This window comes from Dryobates pubescens, chromosome 22 (assembly GCF_014839835.1).
Source record: "Dryobates pubescens isolate bDryPub1 chromosome 22, bDryPub1.pri, whole genome shotgun sequence".
In the NCBI taxonomy this organism is placed as follows: domain Eukaryota; kingdom Metazoa; phylum Chordata; class Aves; order Piciformes; family Picidae; genus Dryobates; species Dryobates pubescens.
The window spans coordinates 14,117,890-14,134,264 of record NC_071633.1 but is presented as its reverse complement, the minus strand read 5'-3'; the positions used below and the strand labels follow the sequence as shown (position 1 = coordinate 14,134,264).

At 53.3% G+C, this 16,375-nt stretch overlaps 1 protein-coding gene across 2 annotated transcripts in view; it reads right to left on the bottom strand.

The window, feature by feature from the left end:
• The window catches only part of KDM2A (lysine demethylase 2A), a 46,442-nt gene that overhangs the window by 17,229 nt on the left and 12,838 nt on the right, over positions 1 to 16,375 (bottom strand). For both annotated transcript variants that reach the window (XM_054171672.1, XM_054171671.1), the window contains exons 4-12: positions 11,340 to 11,478; positions 9,538 to 9,616; positions 7,263 to 7,309; positions 6,308 to 6,486; positions 4,767 to 4,873; positions 3,684 to 3,777; positions 2,587 to 2,740; positions 2,216 to 2,331; positions 451 to 577 (exon numbers count right to left, since the gene is read on the bottom strand). In XM_054171672.1, the coding sequence (XP_054027647.1) occupies positions 451 to 577; positions 2,216 to 2,331; positions 2,587 to 2,740; positions 3,684 to 3,777; positions 4,767 to 4,873; positions 6,308 to 6,486; positions 7,263 to 7,309; positions 9,538 to 9,616; positions 11,340 to 11,478 (1,042 nt within the window). The remainder of the gene's footprint in view (positions 1 to 450; positions 578 to 2,215; positions 2,332 to 2,586; positions 2,741 to 3,683; positions 3,778 to 4,766; positions 4,874 to 6,307; positions 6,487 to 7,262; positions 7,310 to 9,537; positions 9,617 to 11,339; positions 11,479 to 16,375) is intronic.

Below are 16,375 nucleotides of genomic sequence, written 5' to 3'. Positions count from 1 at the left end.
GCTCAGGTCCTGCTTGCCTGGGCTCCAAGAAGGTCAAACATGCCTTTTGCAAGAGACTCCCTGCACATGACCTTGACAGCAGCTGAAGCTCTGCATGCAGGAAGCCCCTGACCAGCAGGAAAACATCACTGCCCTGCAGCCCACAGCACTGCGGTGGCTGCTGCACTTCCCTCCAACTCTGCTCTTAGAGGTTTTGTGTGTCACAGCAAAACCAGGAACTTGTGTGCTGGTTCTGCAGCTGCAGGGAACCTGAGCAGGGGCAAAGGAGGAAGCAAAAGAGCCTGGCTCGTTTTGACTCCTCGCTCAAAAAAGAAAGGCAATCACTCACACCCCACTCGTGCCATGGAGGAAGTGACGGTCCCAAGCTCTTCCCAAACAGTCCTTCAGACTGCTGAGCCAGACAGCAGCCCAGAGGGAAGGTGCAAGGAAAGGGGGCTGGAGAGCCCTTACCCATGCTGAGTGATTCCTTCTGGAAGTCCTTGGTGAGGTGGGAGCGGCTGGTGATGCAGTAGACGTAGCGCTCCAGCACGTACCAACACATCTCGTAGTAGAAGGGGTAACGAAACTTATTTGGGACCTGGAAAAGAGGGAAGAGGAAAGGCATCAGCTCAGACCTCCTTTATCACCAGGCTGCACGGAGCTAGCTCAGATTTAGCTGCTTCAAACCAGACTGCTCTCCTCTGGAGAGGCAGGAAAGACCTGCATGTGTTCAGCAGCAGCACTCAAGCTGCTGGAATCATCAGCAGGCAGAGCAGAGACCAAGCAAGTCATTAACGCTGCGGCTCCTTCCCCCCAGACCTTCTCATTAGTCTTACAAAAGAACTGGCAGATGCCACAGAAGGTTTCAGCTGAAGGTGATGGTTCAAGCCCTCTTCCCAAACATCTGACAGTACTTGGATGGGTAAAGGAGAAAGGCTTAATAAGAGTGGTTACCAGCTTTGTCACATCAGCACCAGCAAGTCACACACAGGCAGAAGTCGTCCCTGGCCCTGCTGCCTGCATCACATCTTCCCAACGCTACAGTGCCCAGGGTGGAACATGCTCCATCATCCTGTGTTTCAGCTGCTCTAGGCACAGGGCTGACATCTGAGAGCTAGCCCACAGCTTCTGCCTGCTGCAGCACCCTGTACTGCTCTGGAGAGGCCAACAGTCTGTCCATCACTGCCCAGGCATGTCCCGAAGCGTCTCTGCAGGAGCTGAGCACTGCAGAAGTCAACATCCACTTGCCAACAGCAGTCTCTGTTCCAGACCTCAAGAAGTCTTTAGCTTCAGTTACAGAATCAGAGAATGGTTTGGGTTGGTAGGGACCATCCAAGGTCATCCTAGTCCCTGCAGTCAGCAGGGACATCTGCAACCAGAGCAGGTTGCTCAGAGTCCCTAACAACCTGACCTGGAATGGTTCCAGGGATGAGACATCTACTACTTCTCTGGGCATCCTGGGCCAGGGTCTCACCACCCTCAGTGTCCAACATTTCTCCCTTCTCTCCAGTCTGAATCTCCCTCTTTTCATTTCAAACCATCACCCCTTGTCCTGTCACAACAGGCCCTGCTAAAGTCTGTTCCCAGCTTTCTTCTCAGCCCCTTTGAGTACAGAAAAGCCTGCACAAGATCTCCCTGGATCCTTCTCAGTCATCTTAGATCACCTCAAAGTCTAAAACCAACACCAAGCAGCAGCAGAAGGCAGCCAGGTGAGGGAAGGGGCAACATGCTGGATGACCCCCATGGACACAGAATCACTTCAGTTGGAAAATACCTTTAAGATGATAAAGTCCAACCATTCTCTTACTCTTCCAAGTCTGGTGCTAAACCATGTCCCTCAGCACCACATCTCTGCCTCTTTTATACACCTCTGGGGATGGGAATTCAACCATCACTGTTCCAGTATCTGAGAATCCTTTCAGAGAAGTAGTTTCTTCTACCATCCAATCTAAACCTCTCCTGGCACAACAAACATGTTGGTGCCTTCCTCTTCAGGCAGCCAGGGAAGGTCCCCATCACACTCACAACAACTCCTGGCCCCCTCAGAAGCCTGGGGTCAGGATGAAGGAACGTGACCAGCCTCAGTGCCTCATTCTGCCCAAGTTGCACCTTGCCTACAGAGAACTGGAGTCTGAGCAGTCTGTCAGAGGATGAGTATTAACCTCCCTACCTGCACAGCACCACTCCTGGCTGTACCCATCCCCACCATCCTCCCAGCTCTCCTGCAAGTCCTTACCCGCGTGCGGTCCTCGATGCTGTAGATGCGGAGCTGCATAGGGATGTTGAAGCTGTGTAAGAAGTTGCCTCCAAACACCAGTGTGTCCATGGGAGTGTACACAGCATGGATCCAACCTTGGAGACAGAAGATAGAGTTTGAGGAATCCTTCTGAGTGACTGGGTGAGGTCAAGGTCTCACAGCTCACAGTCCCTACTAATAAACCAACTGTGCTCTTCAGAGAGGGGCTCAAAAATCTACCCAACCTTCACAGCTCAGCTAAGCCCACCCTGGAAGGTGACCCTTCAGCCTGCATCCAGGTGGGATGGAAACACATGGACTTGTTCTCATCAAGGATTGACCCCTTGTCACATCAGCCCACCCTGAGGTACCTGAGGGGATGACAAATGTGTAGCCCTGCTTGAGCTCGATGCGCTGGCACTCTGACACTCTGTCCCCAAGGAAAATGTCTCCTTGCTTCCCTGAGAGAAGCCAGTTTTCATAGAGCTCCAGGTTCTGGGGTGTAGGAGGGATCAGCCAGAAGATCTGTAAACACAGACAACACATCTCTGTGAGCCATCCCATAATTAACAGCTGCTGACTACTCCCTGCTTCTTCCAAACCTGCCCAGCTCACTCTCCAGACACCCAAATCTCTTCCTCTCCCAACCCCAGAGCATGGAAATCTGCAGCGATTCCCAAAGTGACCTGAGCAGCTGTCACACTGAGGAGGTCAAGCCACTGAGCAAGGTCCTTCCTGAGCTGACACACCTGAGCTTGGGATGCTTTGTGAAGTATTCATTACAGCAGTGTCAAGAGATTTAGAGCTCAGAGACACCAGAGAACGAGACAAAGGAGGTATTGCAGAATGAAAGCATGGTGGAGGTTGGAAGGGACCTCTAGGAGATCACCCAGCCCAAGCCCCCTGCTAAAGCAGGCCACCCACAGCAGCTTGCCCAGGAGCACAATGGCTAGGGGGAGCTGGAAGCTCTCCACACAAGAAGACTCCACCACCTCTCTGGGCAGCTTGCTCCAGGCCTCCAGCACCCTCACACCAAAACTCCTCATCTTCAGCTAGAACCTCCTGGCTTCCACTTTGTGCCCTCTGCCCCTTGTCCTGTCCCTGGGCACCACTAACAAGAATCTGACCCCATCCTCCTGACCTCCACTTTCTGCTGTTCCCAGTGAGTGGTTTGCAGCACCAGGAGGTGTCATCCATACAGCCAAATGACCTCTCTGAAGGCCAAGGCACTGGGTGAATTGGGTGGTTCTACTGTGCTGTAAGGTAGTCTCAGCATCATCTCTAGAGCCTGGGTTTTCCACCTGTGTCTGGTGGACCTCTGAGAGCCTGAACTACTTCCAAAAATCACAGATAAACAAGTTTGGGGTGGAAAGACTTCAGCTTGATGCCTGGAACCTGAATCTTCAAGGATTGTCAAGAGAAGAGACTAAAAACCACTCCCCTACAGCATCTGCAGGCATCCTCCTACCTTTCCCCCTCGGTGGATGTGGTACCACACTGAAGTGCCACCAAAGTCCACGTGGAAATCTGTGTAGCATCCCTTGACACTCATCAGGCAGTATCTGGTGGAAAACAAGACAACAGTAAAATGAAAATGAGCAGTGGTCCATGTCTTAGAGCAGATACAACAAGATCAGATGGAATGGGCTGCCCAAAGGCAAGCCAGGGGCTCAGAGCCGTGCCAGATGCCACTGACACGTTAGCTGGTGGGGTGGTGGTTTGCAGGAGAGCTCACTGCACTTAGACCACAACCCCACAGAAAGATCTAGTGCAGGGAGGAGGACAGCTTTCATCCTCACATCCCCAGCAGCTCTGCAAAGCCCTGTATCTCCAAGTCTGGTCTACAGGGCAGTGCCCAGCAACTGAACCCACTCCAGAAATCTCAGGAGAAACTCTTGGTGCTTACCACTTCAGTGCAGTGAGCTCCTAGAAGCCACAAACCCACCCTTCCATACAGCTGGGGAACCTCCTTACACTTGTGGTGTCTTTGCAAGTGTCACCCACTGAAATCCCAGAATCCCACCATGGAGGGGTTGGAAGGAACCTCTGCAGATCATCCAGCCCAAGCCCTCTGCTAAAGCAGGGCACCCACAGCAGGATCACAGTGACCAGGGAGGTTTGGAAGCTCTCCAAACAAGGACACTCCACAACCTCTCTGGGCAGCCTGCTCCAGGCCTTCAGCACCCTCACCCCAAACAACTTTCTCCTCATCTTCAGAGGCAACCTCCTGGCTTCCACTTTGTGCCCTCTGCCCCTTGGCCTGTTCCTGGGCACCACTGAGCAGAGTCTGGCCCCAGCCTCTTGCCCCCCACAGCTCCTTTAGCTCTTGCTGAGCATTGCTCAGCTGCTGTCTGGGGCTGCTCTCCTGCAGGCTCAACAGCCCCAGGGCTCTCAGCCTTTGCTCCTCACAAGGATGCTCCAGGCCCCAAAGGAACAGGCAGACTGCTCCTCCTGCATCCCCCTGGTACCAACTGCTCCTCCCTTGAGCACTTTTCTTTGAAGAGAAGCTCTTCTGCCTGCCACCACTGGAACATCTCCTGAAGTCACTTACTTCTGCACCTTTGGGTACTGCATCTCCAGGATTGCATTCGTTGACTCCGTCTGACTCTCCTTCAGGTGTCTGGGCCACATGTTATCAACCCAGTCAATCAAATCCACCTACAGCAGAGGGATGGGAGACATGAGCAGACATGAAAGGGGCCCAGGAACCCCTTTTGCTACCATTCTGCTGCCATCTTTTGCTACCTCCAGACTGTCCTGGAAGCTCAAATACCTATTTGAGCCTGGTAAGCTCAGCAGCAGCTGGGCACCTGGGGCGTGCAGGGTTGCGCTGGGCCCACCACAACCACTACACACTGGTAGCCAGCTCAGTTCAGAGCACCCACCACAAACAACAGCACCAAGGAAGCTCTGGTGTTAGCTGAATGCCCATAACACCCCACTTTTGCCCTCCATACACCCAGCAACCTTCCCATCCCCACACAGGAAGGGCTTGGGAGCAGTCATTCTGCTGCCATCTGCTGCAAACACCACAGCAAGAGCTCAGGCATGGTGCTGGGAGGCTGGTCTTCTGCTCAGGGGTCAGGTAGGAGCTGGTGGGCACTGGGCAGCATCTGCTAGGGTGGAATCAACAGCTAAGTAAGCTTCAGGACAGCCAGAGATGTCCAAACTCCCTCCACAGTTGACAGAGAGAAGTGAATGGTCTGAAAGTGCTGCCCCTTCCTCTCCACCGACTGCAGAGGAAGTTCAGGATGTCTGCCCCACCTTCCACACTTCAGCAAGGGTTCACCTCCTGCTCCTCTTCCACTGCTCCTCTAGCCTTGACCTCCTCTGCCCTGAGATCTAAGCACTTGGTCTCAGAAACCCTCCCTGCCACGCTGCACAACTTTCTGGAGTTCCACCTGAGCCCAGGGTCGCTGTCCTAACAGGATCACGCTTTCCAAACACCAAGACAGCCACAAAGTTCAGCCAGCATCCAGGCTTTAGCTGCTCTCCCAAAATGCAGCAAGCTCTGTTGAGTTCAGCTACCCAATTTAAGTCCAGCTGGAGTTCCAACCCCTGCCCTGCACCTCTCTTTGGCCATGATAGAGACGCTGGTGCAGTATGCAGAAGAGGGCTGAGTAGCACAAGACTGAACAACACCCAAGGTCTGACCTACTTCAACCCAGGTGACTGTTCAAGGTCTGAACTTGTTCATCCTCACCAACCAGCAGGAATCAGAGAATGGTTTGGGTTGGAAGGGACCTTTCAACGTCACCTGCAGGCAGCCAGGACATCTGCAACTAGAGCAGGTTCCTGAGAGCCCAAACCAACCTGATGTGGGATGGTTCCAGAGATGGGGCTTCTACCACCTCTCTGGACAACCTGGGCCAGGGTCTCACCACCCTCAGGGTCAAGCATTTCTTCCTTAGATCTAGTCTAAATCAGAGAAGGTCCAAGTCAAACCCCAGATCAGTTCCAGCACTGACATCCCTGGCTGAGCCTCTGCATGTTCCAAGCAACTTCTCCCACACTCCAGTGCCAGGCTGCACCTTGCCTACAATTGTCCACAAGCACAAAGGAGGCTCCAGCAGGAGGAAGAGCCCTGCTCACCGTAGCAGGTCTCTGCACCAGGTTCTCCAGTTTGGTGTGGCTGAACTCCAAGCTGATGACATTGTAGAGCTTCTCCCTCTCAGCCTCAGGGGTCTCATAGTAGCGTGCCCACTGCGCCATGGACATCTCGATGTCCCTCTGCGTGTTCACGTCCATCACGTCCACCATGCGTCTGCTCCCTGCCACGACACACAACACTGCAACCATCCCTCTGCACAACACACCACCCACAGGAGATCACAGAACCACAGAAGGGGACCTCCAGAGACCATCAAGTCCAACCCCCCTGCCAAAGCAGGATCCCCTAGGGTAGCCTGCACAGGAATGCATCCAGGTGGGTTTCGAGTCTCCACAACCTCTCTGGGCAGCCTGCTCCAGGGCTCCATGACCCTCACTGTAAAGAAGTTTCTCCTCATGTTGAGGTGAAACTTTCTATGTTCAAGTTTGTGTCCATTGTTCCTTGTCTTATTACTGTGCACCATCAAAAAGAAACTGGCCCCCTCCACTTGACACCCACCCCTCAGATATTGATTGGACATTGATCAGATCCCCTCTCAGTCTTCTCCAGACTAAACAGCGCCACGTCTGTCAGTCTCTCCTCATAGGGGAGATGCTCAAGTCCCCTAATTATCCTTGTGGCTCTCTGTTGGACTCTCTCTAGCAGACCCCTGTCTCTCTTGAATTGGGCAGCCCAAAAGATCCTTTCTCAAGGAACCCACCCCCACAAGCGTGATGCTTTGGGTTTCTCCCCTCAACTTCCTCTTCTTCCATACCCACATCGGAACAGAAGCCAGACTCAAGCAGGCAAGAGCTGTGATCCATCAGCTAAGCCATGGCTCAGGTTTGACCACACTGGAGGAGTCACAGAACCAGCCCTTTAGCTTTGCTGAGCCCAAGGACTCTTCCCCATTCCTCCCCAGGGAGCAGAGGTGCTGCGTGGTCTCCAGACACTTACCGACACACAGCCGCACATCGTTCACGCTGAAGTCTGGGTCTGGCATCCTGCAGGACAAACACTTGGCTAAAAAGATAATCTGGCAAGTCTTCTGGCTGCAGACCCTTCCCCCCTGGAACCCCAGTTAACCACCAGCATGAGGAGCCTGCTTTGCTCCTGCCTGCCTTTTGGGTGTGGGCGAAGACCCTGCAACTAGATGCGAGGGAACAGGTTTAGGCTTAAGGGTGGGATGAAACACCAGGCCCAGCCTCTGCTTAGGGACCATCTCTACAGTGTGAGCTGTTGTTCAGTGGCTTAGGTTCAACAAGGCCAAGTGCTAGTTCATGCACTTGGGTGACAACCACCCCATGAAGGCTTCAGGCTGGGGGCAGAGTGGCTGGAAGTTGTCCCAATGGAAAAGGACCTGGGGGGTTGGTGACAGCAGCTGGAGATGAGCCAGGGTGTGCCCAGGTGGCCAAGAAGGCCACCAGCATCCTGGCCTGGATCAGCAGGAGTGTGGCCAGCAGAAGCAGGGTAGGGATTGCCCTGCTGTATTCAGCACAGATGAGGCCACACCTTGAATCCTGAGTTCAGTTTTGGACCCTGCACTCCAAGGAGGACACTGAGTGCAATGAAGCTGCTGAAGGGTCTGGAGAACAAGGCTGGGGAGGAGCAGCTGAGGGAGCTGGGGGTGTTGAGCCTGGAGCAAAAGGAGGCTGAGGGGAGACCTTCTGGCTCCCTGCAACCCCCTGAAAAGAGGCTGGAGCCAGGTGGGAGCTGATCTCTTCTCCCAAGGAGCAAGTGACAGGACAAGAAGAAAGGGCCTCGAGTTGCCTTAGGGGAGGTTTAGGTTGGACACAAGGAACAATTTCTTCCCTGAAAGAGTGGTTAAAGCCCTGGAAGTGTTTGAAACATGGAGATGTGGAGCTGAGGGCCATGGTTTGGTGGTGACCTGGCAGTGCTGGGTTAACATCTGGACTTGATGGAGATCTTTTCCAACCCAAATTACTCCATGATTCTGGCAGAGGTGCAAGCAGGCTTTGACCCAAGCAGTCTTGGCTCTCGTTTGGAGGACTGCTCACATGAGCTATCCCCACAGAAAGGGCCCAGCCAGACCAATACAAGCTGCATATTCCACTGACACAGCACAACTGCTCCAACTGTTTCTGCTGGAGTCCTGCTCTGTACAAACTCTGCTGTCACAGGCAGAACAGGCAGGCTACCCTTCAAGCAGCTCTTGACCCACAGAAACAACCCAAAGCACAGGAGAAACCCAGCTGTTTCCAGTGTCATCCTCAGTACCAAACCTCTGCCCTCCTAACCCAACAGCTGAAACCAAGCCTGGCACAACTTAGAATCATAGAACAGTTTGGGTTGGAAGGGACCTCCAAAGGTCAGCTAGTCCAACCCCTTCTGCAGTGAGCAGGGACATCCTCAACTGAATCAGGTTGCCCAGAGCCTTGTTGAGCCTCATCTTGAATCTCTCCAGGCATGGGGCCTCAACTACTTCCCTGGGCAACCTGTTCCAGTGTTCCACTTGCCACCACAGCACAGGGCACCAAGCACTGGGGGAGATGCTGCCTGTGTGAACACCACAGCTCTCAACTTCCACAGCTGGTTGTGATGCTGCTGCTTCTGACCAACTTTGCCAAGGCTGATTTATCCCTCTGACCCAAACCCCCTGCTCCAAGAGAACCCCTGGATCAGGTCAGGTGTGGTTTCATTTTGGAGAAGACAGCTGTGATGTTTTGATGTAGTTTGATTGGCTTTAAAACTGTATTTACCCTATTCATATCAACACCATTAACCAGCACAAAGTCCTCCACCAGCACAACTTTCCAGCCCCAAGCTGTGAACCTTAAAACTGCAGCAGATGGCAGTTTAGAAGCCACCATGGTGGGGAAGTTGGGTTGGAATTCTGGCAAATGCCAGAAACCCTGCAAAGTGCACAATTCTGGCAATAGATGCCTGTGTTACTAAGCCAGAAACCCAGCCAGCTGTTGCATCAGGCATTGGTGCTGGCATTTGATGAGCTGTGACCATGACCAGGTCGAGCTGTGATCAGCTACAGCCAATTCAATCCTCTCACTTGAAGCCCAGACCAGCTAGAACAAGGTAACCGAGGTGGAAGATGCTCCTCTCTGCTCACTGCACGTCCAGAAGAGCATGGGCAGGACAGAATCCTACCAGCTTGGCAGAGCACTGGTCCATCCAACAGGACCAGATCTCACACAGCATGGTGAGGAGCAAGACATCAGGTCAGAGCCATCCACCTCTCCATGTCCCTACCACTTACTTTATGCCCAAGCCATCGGAGCTCCGGAAGATGAGAGGGTCTCTGAGGCCACCTCGCTGGATGTATTCAACTGTGAAGTCTGGTGAGGGGACACAAGAAGAGGGAAGGTGTTAGGGGAGATACATTCAGAGGACTCTTTTGAACAGTTGCTTTTCAGTGGTGCCCAGCAATAGGACAAGGAACAATGGGTATAAAATGGAACCCAGGAAGTTCCACCTCAACGTGAAGGGAAGATTCTTCGGTGCGAGGCTGCTGGAGCCCTGGGGCAGGCTGCTCAGAGAGGTTGTGGAGTCTCCTGCTCTGGAGACTTTCAAGACCCATCTGGAGGTGTTCCTGTGTGATCTGCCCAAGGTAATCCTGCTTTGGCAGGGGAGGTTGGACTGGATGATCTCTAGAGATCCCTTCCAACCCCTAACGTTCTATGATCCTGTGACTGTAGACAAACTGAGGTTGAAAAGGATCTCTGGAGAGGTCCAGCCCAGCCCTGCTCCCAGCAAACTGCCTTCACCCTCAGATCAGGTTGGGCAAGGCCCTGTGCAGTTGAGAGCCAAGAACCTCCTTGTGTTTTGAGCCAGCCAAATAAACCCCTGTTCCTCACTTTCTGTGGAGATCCTAGAACTCCTTAGCAGCAGCTCTGTGGTGTGCTGCTGACAGGCCCCCCAGGGGAGGGTGGGCTCCAACAGGCTGCCTCAGCCAGGGGAACAGCCATGCAAGAGAAGCCTTGAAGAAGTGTTTCTCCCTCATGGTGAACCCTCCTAAGGCATGTGATGACAAACATCCCACTGAGCCATGTGTGTGGTAAAAGAAAGGGAAGATCCCACATGATCTTTAAATTAAGGATCTAGGAGACATGTGGCTACAGTTCCAGGTGCTGACCCAGGCCAACCCTCTCCTTCCTGGCTGCCATGTGTCCCAGCAAGCCAGCAGAGCTGCAGGCTGGCTCACTGCTCCTCACAGCAAGTGGCTTCTGTGCTGTTACCCTGTTATCAGCTTCCCTGGCCCAAGAGCTTCACAGGCTTGAGTCATTCCTCCCCCAGTATGCATCAAACTGCCTTCAAACTCCTTGGGGACTGCTGCAGGACCTGCAGAGGAGCAGGAAATGACCCCTGCCTGCTCTGCACCACTTGGGTTGTGCAAGTAAAGTGGTTTACAGCAAAGCACAGGGCTGGTGTGAACAGCAGAGACTTTGCCTAACTTCACAGAAGGATGGAAAAAAGGCAGCAACATGCAGGGCAGGAGAACATCTCCCTGACAGGAGGGTGTAATGAGCTGGAGGTTGGTCTCTTCTCCAAAGGAACAAGTGACAGGACAAGAGAAATGGCTTCAAGTTGCACCAAGGTAGGTTTAGGTTGGACAGGAGGAACAACTTCTTGCCCTTGAGAGTTGCCAAGGCCTGGCCTAGGCTGCCTAGGGCAGTGGTGGAGTCCCCATCCCTAGAGGGGATTTAAAGCCATGGAGAGGTGGTACTGAGGGCCATGGTTTAGCAGTGAGCTGGCAGTGCTGGGTTAAGGCTTGGACTCCAGGATCTTAAAGGTCTCTTCCAACCAAAAGGATTCATGGCAGGATGTCATTAACACCACAACTGCCTTGTAAGCACCCTCTAAGTGAGCAGTTGAGGAGGGCTTGGGTGCAGTCAGATGCACAAGAGCACATCCAACTGTGACCCCTGGCAGCCTTCTAAGAAAGGCTCAGGGGAAGGTCATCTCCCACACCAGGCCTCGCTGGAGAAGCAGCCAAGCACAGCAGCCGTCTGGGTACTGACAGCAGTAGCACACACTGAGGCACATCAGTCCAAGACAAACCTTTGCCTTCCATGAAGACCACGAAGGTGGAGTTAAACTTGTTGGTGGACAGCTTTTCCTCGAGGTCAAAGGTCCTCTTGCCTTCAATCTCATCATCAGAGATGCCATCGTCCTCGTAGCGCCGCCTCATGGTGCCACGCTGAGGAGAGAGCACACCAAGGGAGCTTAGTTATGGAGCAGGAGGAACCACCAGCTTCCAAGAGTCTCACCCCAACCCAGCCCAGCTCAGCCAGGTCCTCTGAGGGAACTTTTGCTCTGCAAGCACATAGTCTTTGGGAAGCCCACATGCTTCTGCTCCCCAAGAGAAGAGTCTCTCTGTTCCTAAGTGATTATCCACAAGGCCTCTTGCTCAGAATAAGTCTCTGGTGGTAGCAATTTTCAAGAGAGACCTGCCAGAGAAGATCGATTTAGGCAGGGTCTGTCCTGGATCCAAAGCACACCACTGCAACATCAGCTTTGCTCCTCCTACAGCCACCAGATTGGTGCAAGCTGGGCTGCCTGGGAGACAGATAATTCACTCCCAATGAGTGCTGACACAGAAACATGGGAAGGGGGGAGACAGATCAGTGAAACTGGGACAAAGGAAAAAGAATCTTCCCCATCTTTCCAGGTGCTTCAGTTTTCTGCTGTGCTGGAGGCACTGGGGAACTGAAATCCTTTGTGCTGAAGACAAATCCCCAATTTTCACAGCCAGAAGGTGATTTATTCCCTTGTTTCTGTGTGGGGAGTAGCTCTTCTCCTAGAGCATGTCCTGAGTACATCTGTACTAGGCTTCCTGACAGACACTAGCACTGCTGGATCTGGAAGGAATTACTGTCCCCAGCTGTTGGCCACCCCTCCAGCCCTCCATGGGAATGCTCCATAAATCCACTCAGATAAAAGCAACCTGCTCTGGATTAGCCAGGCTGACTCCTCCCAATGAGGGATGCTCCCACTGTGAACCATTCACACCAGAAGACAGGATGGGGCAGGAGGTGATGCAGCAGCTGCTGTCACATCTGGGTCTGGAAGCTGGCAGCAGCCTCACAGCAACGGTAGAGGAGCCACAGCCCCCAGTCCCAGACAGACTCTGATGGAGTTCAAAACTCATTTGGACTTCATGGAATCCCAGACTAGTTTGGGTGGGAAAGGACCTTTACAGCTCACCTAGTCCAACCTCCTGCAGTCAGCAGGGACATCCTCAACTAGAGCAGGCTGATCACAGCCCCAAGCCTGACCTGCAACGGCTTCAGTGATGGGGCACCCCCCACCTCTCTGGGCACCCTGGGACAGACTCTCACCACACTCAGCATAAAACATCTCTCCCTTCTCTCCAGTCTGAATCTCCCTCTGTTAGTTCCAAATCATCACCCCTTGTCCTGCCACAACAGCCCTGCTCAAAAGTCTGTCCTCACCTTTCTTCTCAGCACCTTTAAGCACTGAAAGGCCACCAGAAGGTCTCCAAGGAGCCTTCTCTTCCCCAGGCTGAATAAGCTCAACTCTCTCAGCCTGGCCTCACAACAGAGGGCTTCCCATCACTGCTGTGGCCTCCTCTGGCTCTTCTCCAACAGGTCCACATCTCTCCTGTGATGAGAGCTCCAGAGCTGGACCCAGCACCACTGGGGAGCAGGAACCTGCACCATCAGCTCCCACAGGTCTCAGCTCCTGTTAACACACAGGAGACCTTGCTGAGGCCCCCCAGGCAGCAGCCAGGAAAGCTCCCACTCTTCTCCCCATCATCCATCAGCCCAGCTCAGCATTTGCTTGCCAGGTAGGATGCAAATAGAGAGCAAGTCCAACAGAAGAAACCAGCCCAGCTGATTCCAGCTCTACCTGCAGACCCTTCCTCACCTTCAGTGGAGGAAAAGGAGGAATCCCAACCAGGCCCACTTGCTGGACAACCACAATTCCCATCCCAGAACCATTCCAAATCACTTCTGCCTTGCAGAGTGCTGTGTGAGGGTGCAGAAGGCTGAGGCCATCTGGGCAAACACACCAAGGAAACCTCATTTGTAGCTTCCTCTTTGAATGTCTACACAGAGAGAGGAGGAGGTCAGAGTGCTTCCTCCTTCCTGTCTGGACCATGTCCAGCTGAAGGAGACTTCAGATGGTTTTGCAGGTATCTTATTCCTTACTACATCCCAGCAGGGAAGTTCAAGGCACACCCAGTCCTGGCAAGTATGCTAAGGACCTTCCAGCATGACCAACTTCTCACCCCATTCCCACAAGACCAGGAAGCAAGGCTAAGGAGTACTGATCCCAGCAGGCAGCTCTGTTGTTAATTGGAAGATGTGCTTAATGAAGCAGAGACTGATGGGTCCTGTAGTCTGTGGGTCTTTGCCAACTTTGGGATCAAGTAGGGTGGCATGTTGCAGGCCCAGGCTGGAAGGCAGCTCCAGCCAGAATTGTGATGAGCAGTTGCAGCCCCATTTCCAGCAGGCACTGGATCCCTGAAAGGTTTTCAAAGCAGTGGAGATGTGGTGGTGAGGGACATGATTTGGTGGTGACCTGGTAGTGTTGGGTTAAGTGTTGGACTCCATGAGCTTAAAGGTCCCTTCCAACCAAAACAATTCTGTGATTCTCTGACACCTCTCTCAGCAGAGCAGCACAAGCCAGAGGACAGCACTTGGCCAAGTACACCAGGAGCCTGATAAACCCTGGTAGCAAAGTACAGCCTGAAGGCAGCGAGCAGGTCGATAACCAACACACTGGGAAAACCCCTCCTGCAGATCTTGGTGCCTGGCTCCTTCATCCTGGGGGAAGATTTCCTCCTGGAGTGGACACAGCTGTTGCTCTGCCAGACTGCCAGCCACACCAGGTATTGTCTGTGCTTCTGGAAGTGGCACCAAGCCAGCCCAGGCTCTGGATTGTGCAGGCCAGCTAACTGAACAGGAACGTGACCGCAGGGCTCCAGCCGGCTCCCACGGGCAGATGCTGGGCTCCTGCTGGAGGTACAATCCCAGCAGGAAACCACTTCCACCAGGACTGAAGGACCCTGCTCCCTACCACTGCTGCTGCCCACATGGTGCCGGCTCCAGTGCTTGGTGACTCTGGCTTGGCATTTGGACCACAAAACCACTTTGTGTTGGTTAATGCTGAGCATGCATCACAGCTTTGAGGCCAGATCCCATTCTCGCCCCGTCTGAACGTGCAGCAACGAGCTGGCCGCTCACTAACAACCCCAGAGGCTTTATGACTAGAGAAAGGTGTTCTGGAAGATTTGCCTTCAGCCCAACCTGGCATGGACTCACTGAATTGTTTTGGTTGGAGACAAACTCCAAGATTACCAAGTCCAACCATTGACCCAACACCAGCAGGGCCATTGAATCACATCCTGAAGTGCCACGTCCATATGTTTCTTGAACACCTCCAGGGACAGCAACTCCACCACTTCCCTGGGTAACCTCTTCCACATCCCAGGGCACATCAGGAATACAAACTTCACCTTATTCCAGACAGATCCACACACAGCTCTATGCTTCTGGCTCTACCCTGATCTCGTTCACAGCACAACCTCTGAGGCAATCAGAAGGCCACACCACCGAGGCGCAAACCCCAGGAACCAGGGCAGGAGCACCTGAACCCCAAAGCTCTTTGCAATGGGGAAGGAGGGAAGCAGAACATTGAAGAAAGAGGCTCCTCTTATCCAGCTGAGTTAATTCTAAAGCCTAAGCATCAACCACAAAGCTCCCCAACTCCCCATGCCTCATCAGGCCCTCTGTGGGCAGGGAAGAGTCTGGCCTCCTGATGTGCACAGTCTGTAGGAGAGCAGGATCCCAGCAGCGGCTGAGGAGCCAGAAGCTCTGCCACAATCCAAAGAGCTCCTTCCAGTTACACAACGCCTCTGGTGCCCTTGACTGGGGCCACCAGGCTTTCATGTCATTGTTGTCTTGGGGAGGGTGGGGACAAACCATATTTCAGCAGGCACAGAGCAGACAGGAGTGAGGAAAAGCTTCTGCTCTTCCAGGCGTGCGCCCTGGGAGAGGCAGCATCTGCTGGGACCTTGGACAAATCTCCACAGCAGAGTTTTCCACCCCCAGGGGGTGCAGCTTCCTCATGGGACAGTGACACAAATCACAGCTCCTGAGCTTTCTAAATCTCCATAGGAGGATAAATGTGGTCAGGATATAAGCCTAGGGCTTGTGTAAAGACTCTTCAAGATCCTTTTCTGTTCTCATGTGCTTTGCTCCTCACCTGCCGGGCAGGGGATTGCTGCCTGGTTGAATAAGCAGCTGCAGCTAACTGCAAAGCACAGGAGCCACACGAAGCCACAACATGCTCACACCATCCTCACCTTTCCACCAGCACACACCTTGGGAGAGCTGCACAGATCCTTCCTACAGCTCAATTTCACCTTTTTCTAGGAAGAGCCAGCTACTTCTGCCCCACAGCCTACACCAGGGCTGGGCCTTGGTGGAGCAGCCCATCCCAGGTTGCTACACTCCTCTTGACTCTTCTTGCTGCGAGCCCATCCAGGCAAACCTCACCAGAGCACAGCAGCGAGTCACAGCTCTGAGCTTCCACACCGAGATCTTCCCGGGGGTGGCTCTGCTGCTGGGAGTTCTTCCAGTGTCAACTGTCAGTTCAGCCAGGGACACAAGACTTGGAGATCAGGAGATTCCTCCAAAACTGCCATGGGTGAGAATGTCCCAGATGGAGCTCAGCCCCAGGAAAGCAAAGGAGACGAGTCAGGCACGTTACACATGGACCTGTTGGCCAGCCCCAGCATGCAGCAGTGACATAGCAGCACTGCTTTTTGATCCAGCTTTATGGTCCACATTAGGATCCAGGCATTTTCCATGCTGATTAGAGTTTTATCAAGGATAAGAAGTCCAAAGGTTTTCTCTGTGTCAAACAGGGTGAAGATGAAGGCAGTTTATTTACCCTCCACCACCAGCCAGCCAATGATTCCCACCTAAGGTAGCTGTCCATTTCCTTCTGGCCCTCCTGGGGACCATCCACTTAAAGGAGGAACCAGGAAGCATGAGTATTAATCCTGCAGACAGCTCCTGCACTATCCTGGTCCCTTCACTTGCAGCCTCCTTCTCCCAGGGATG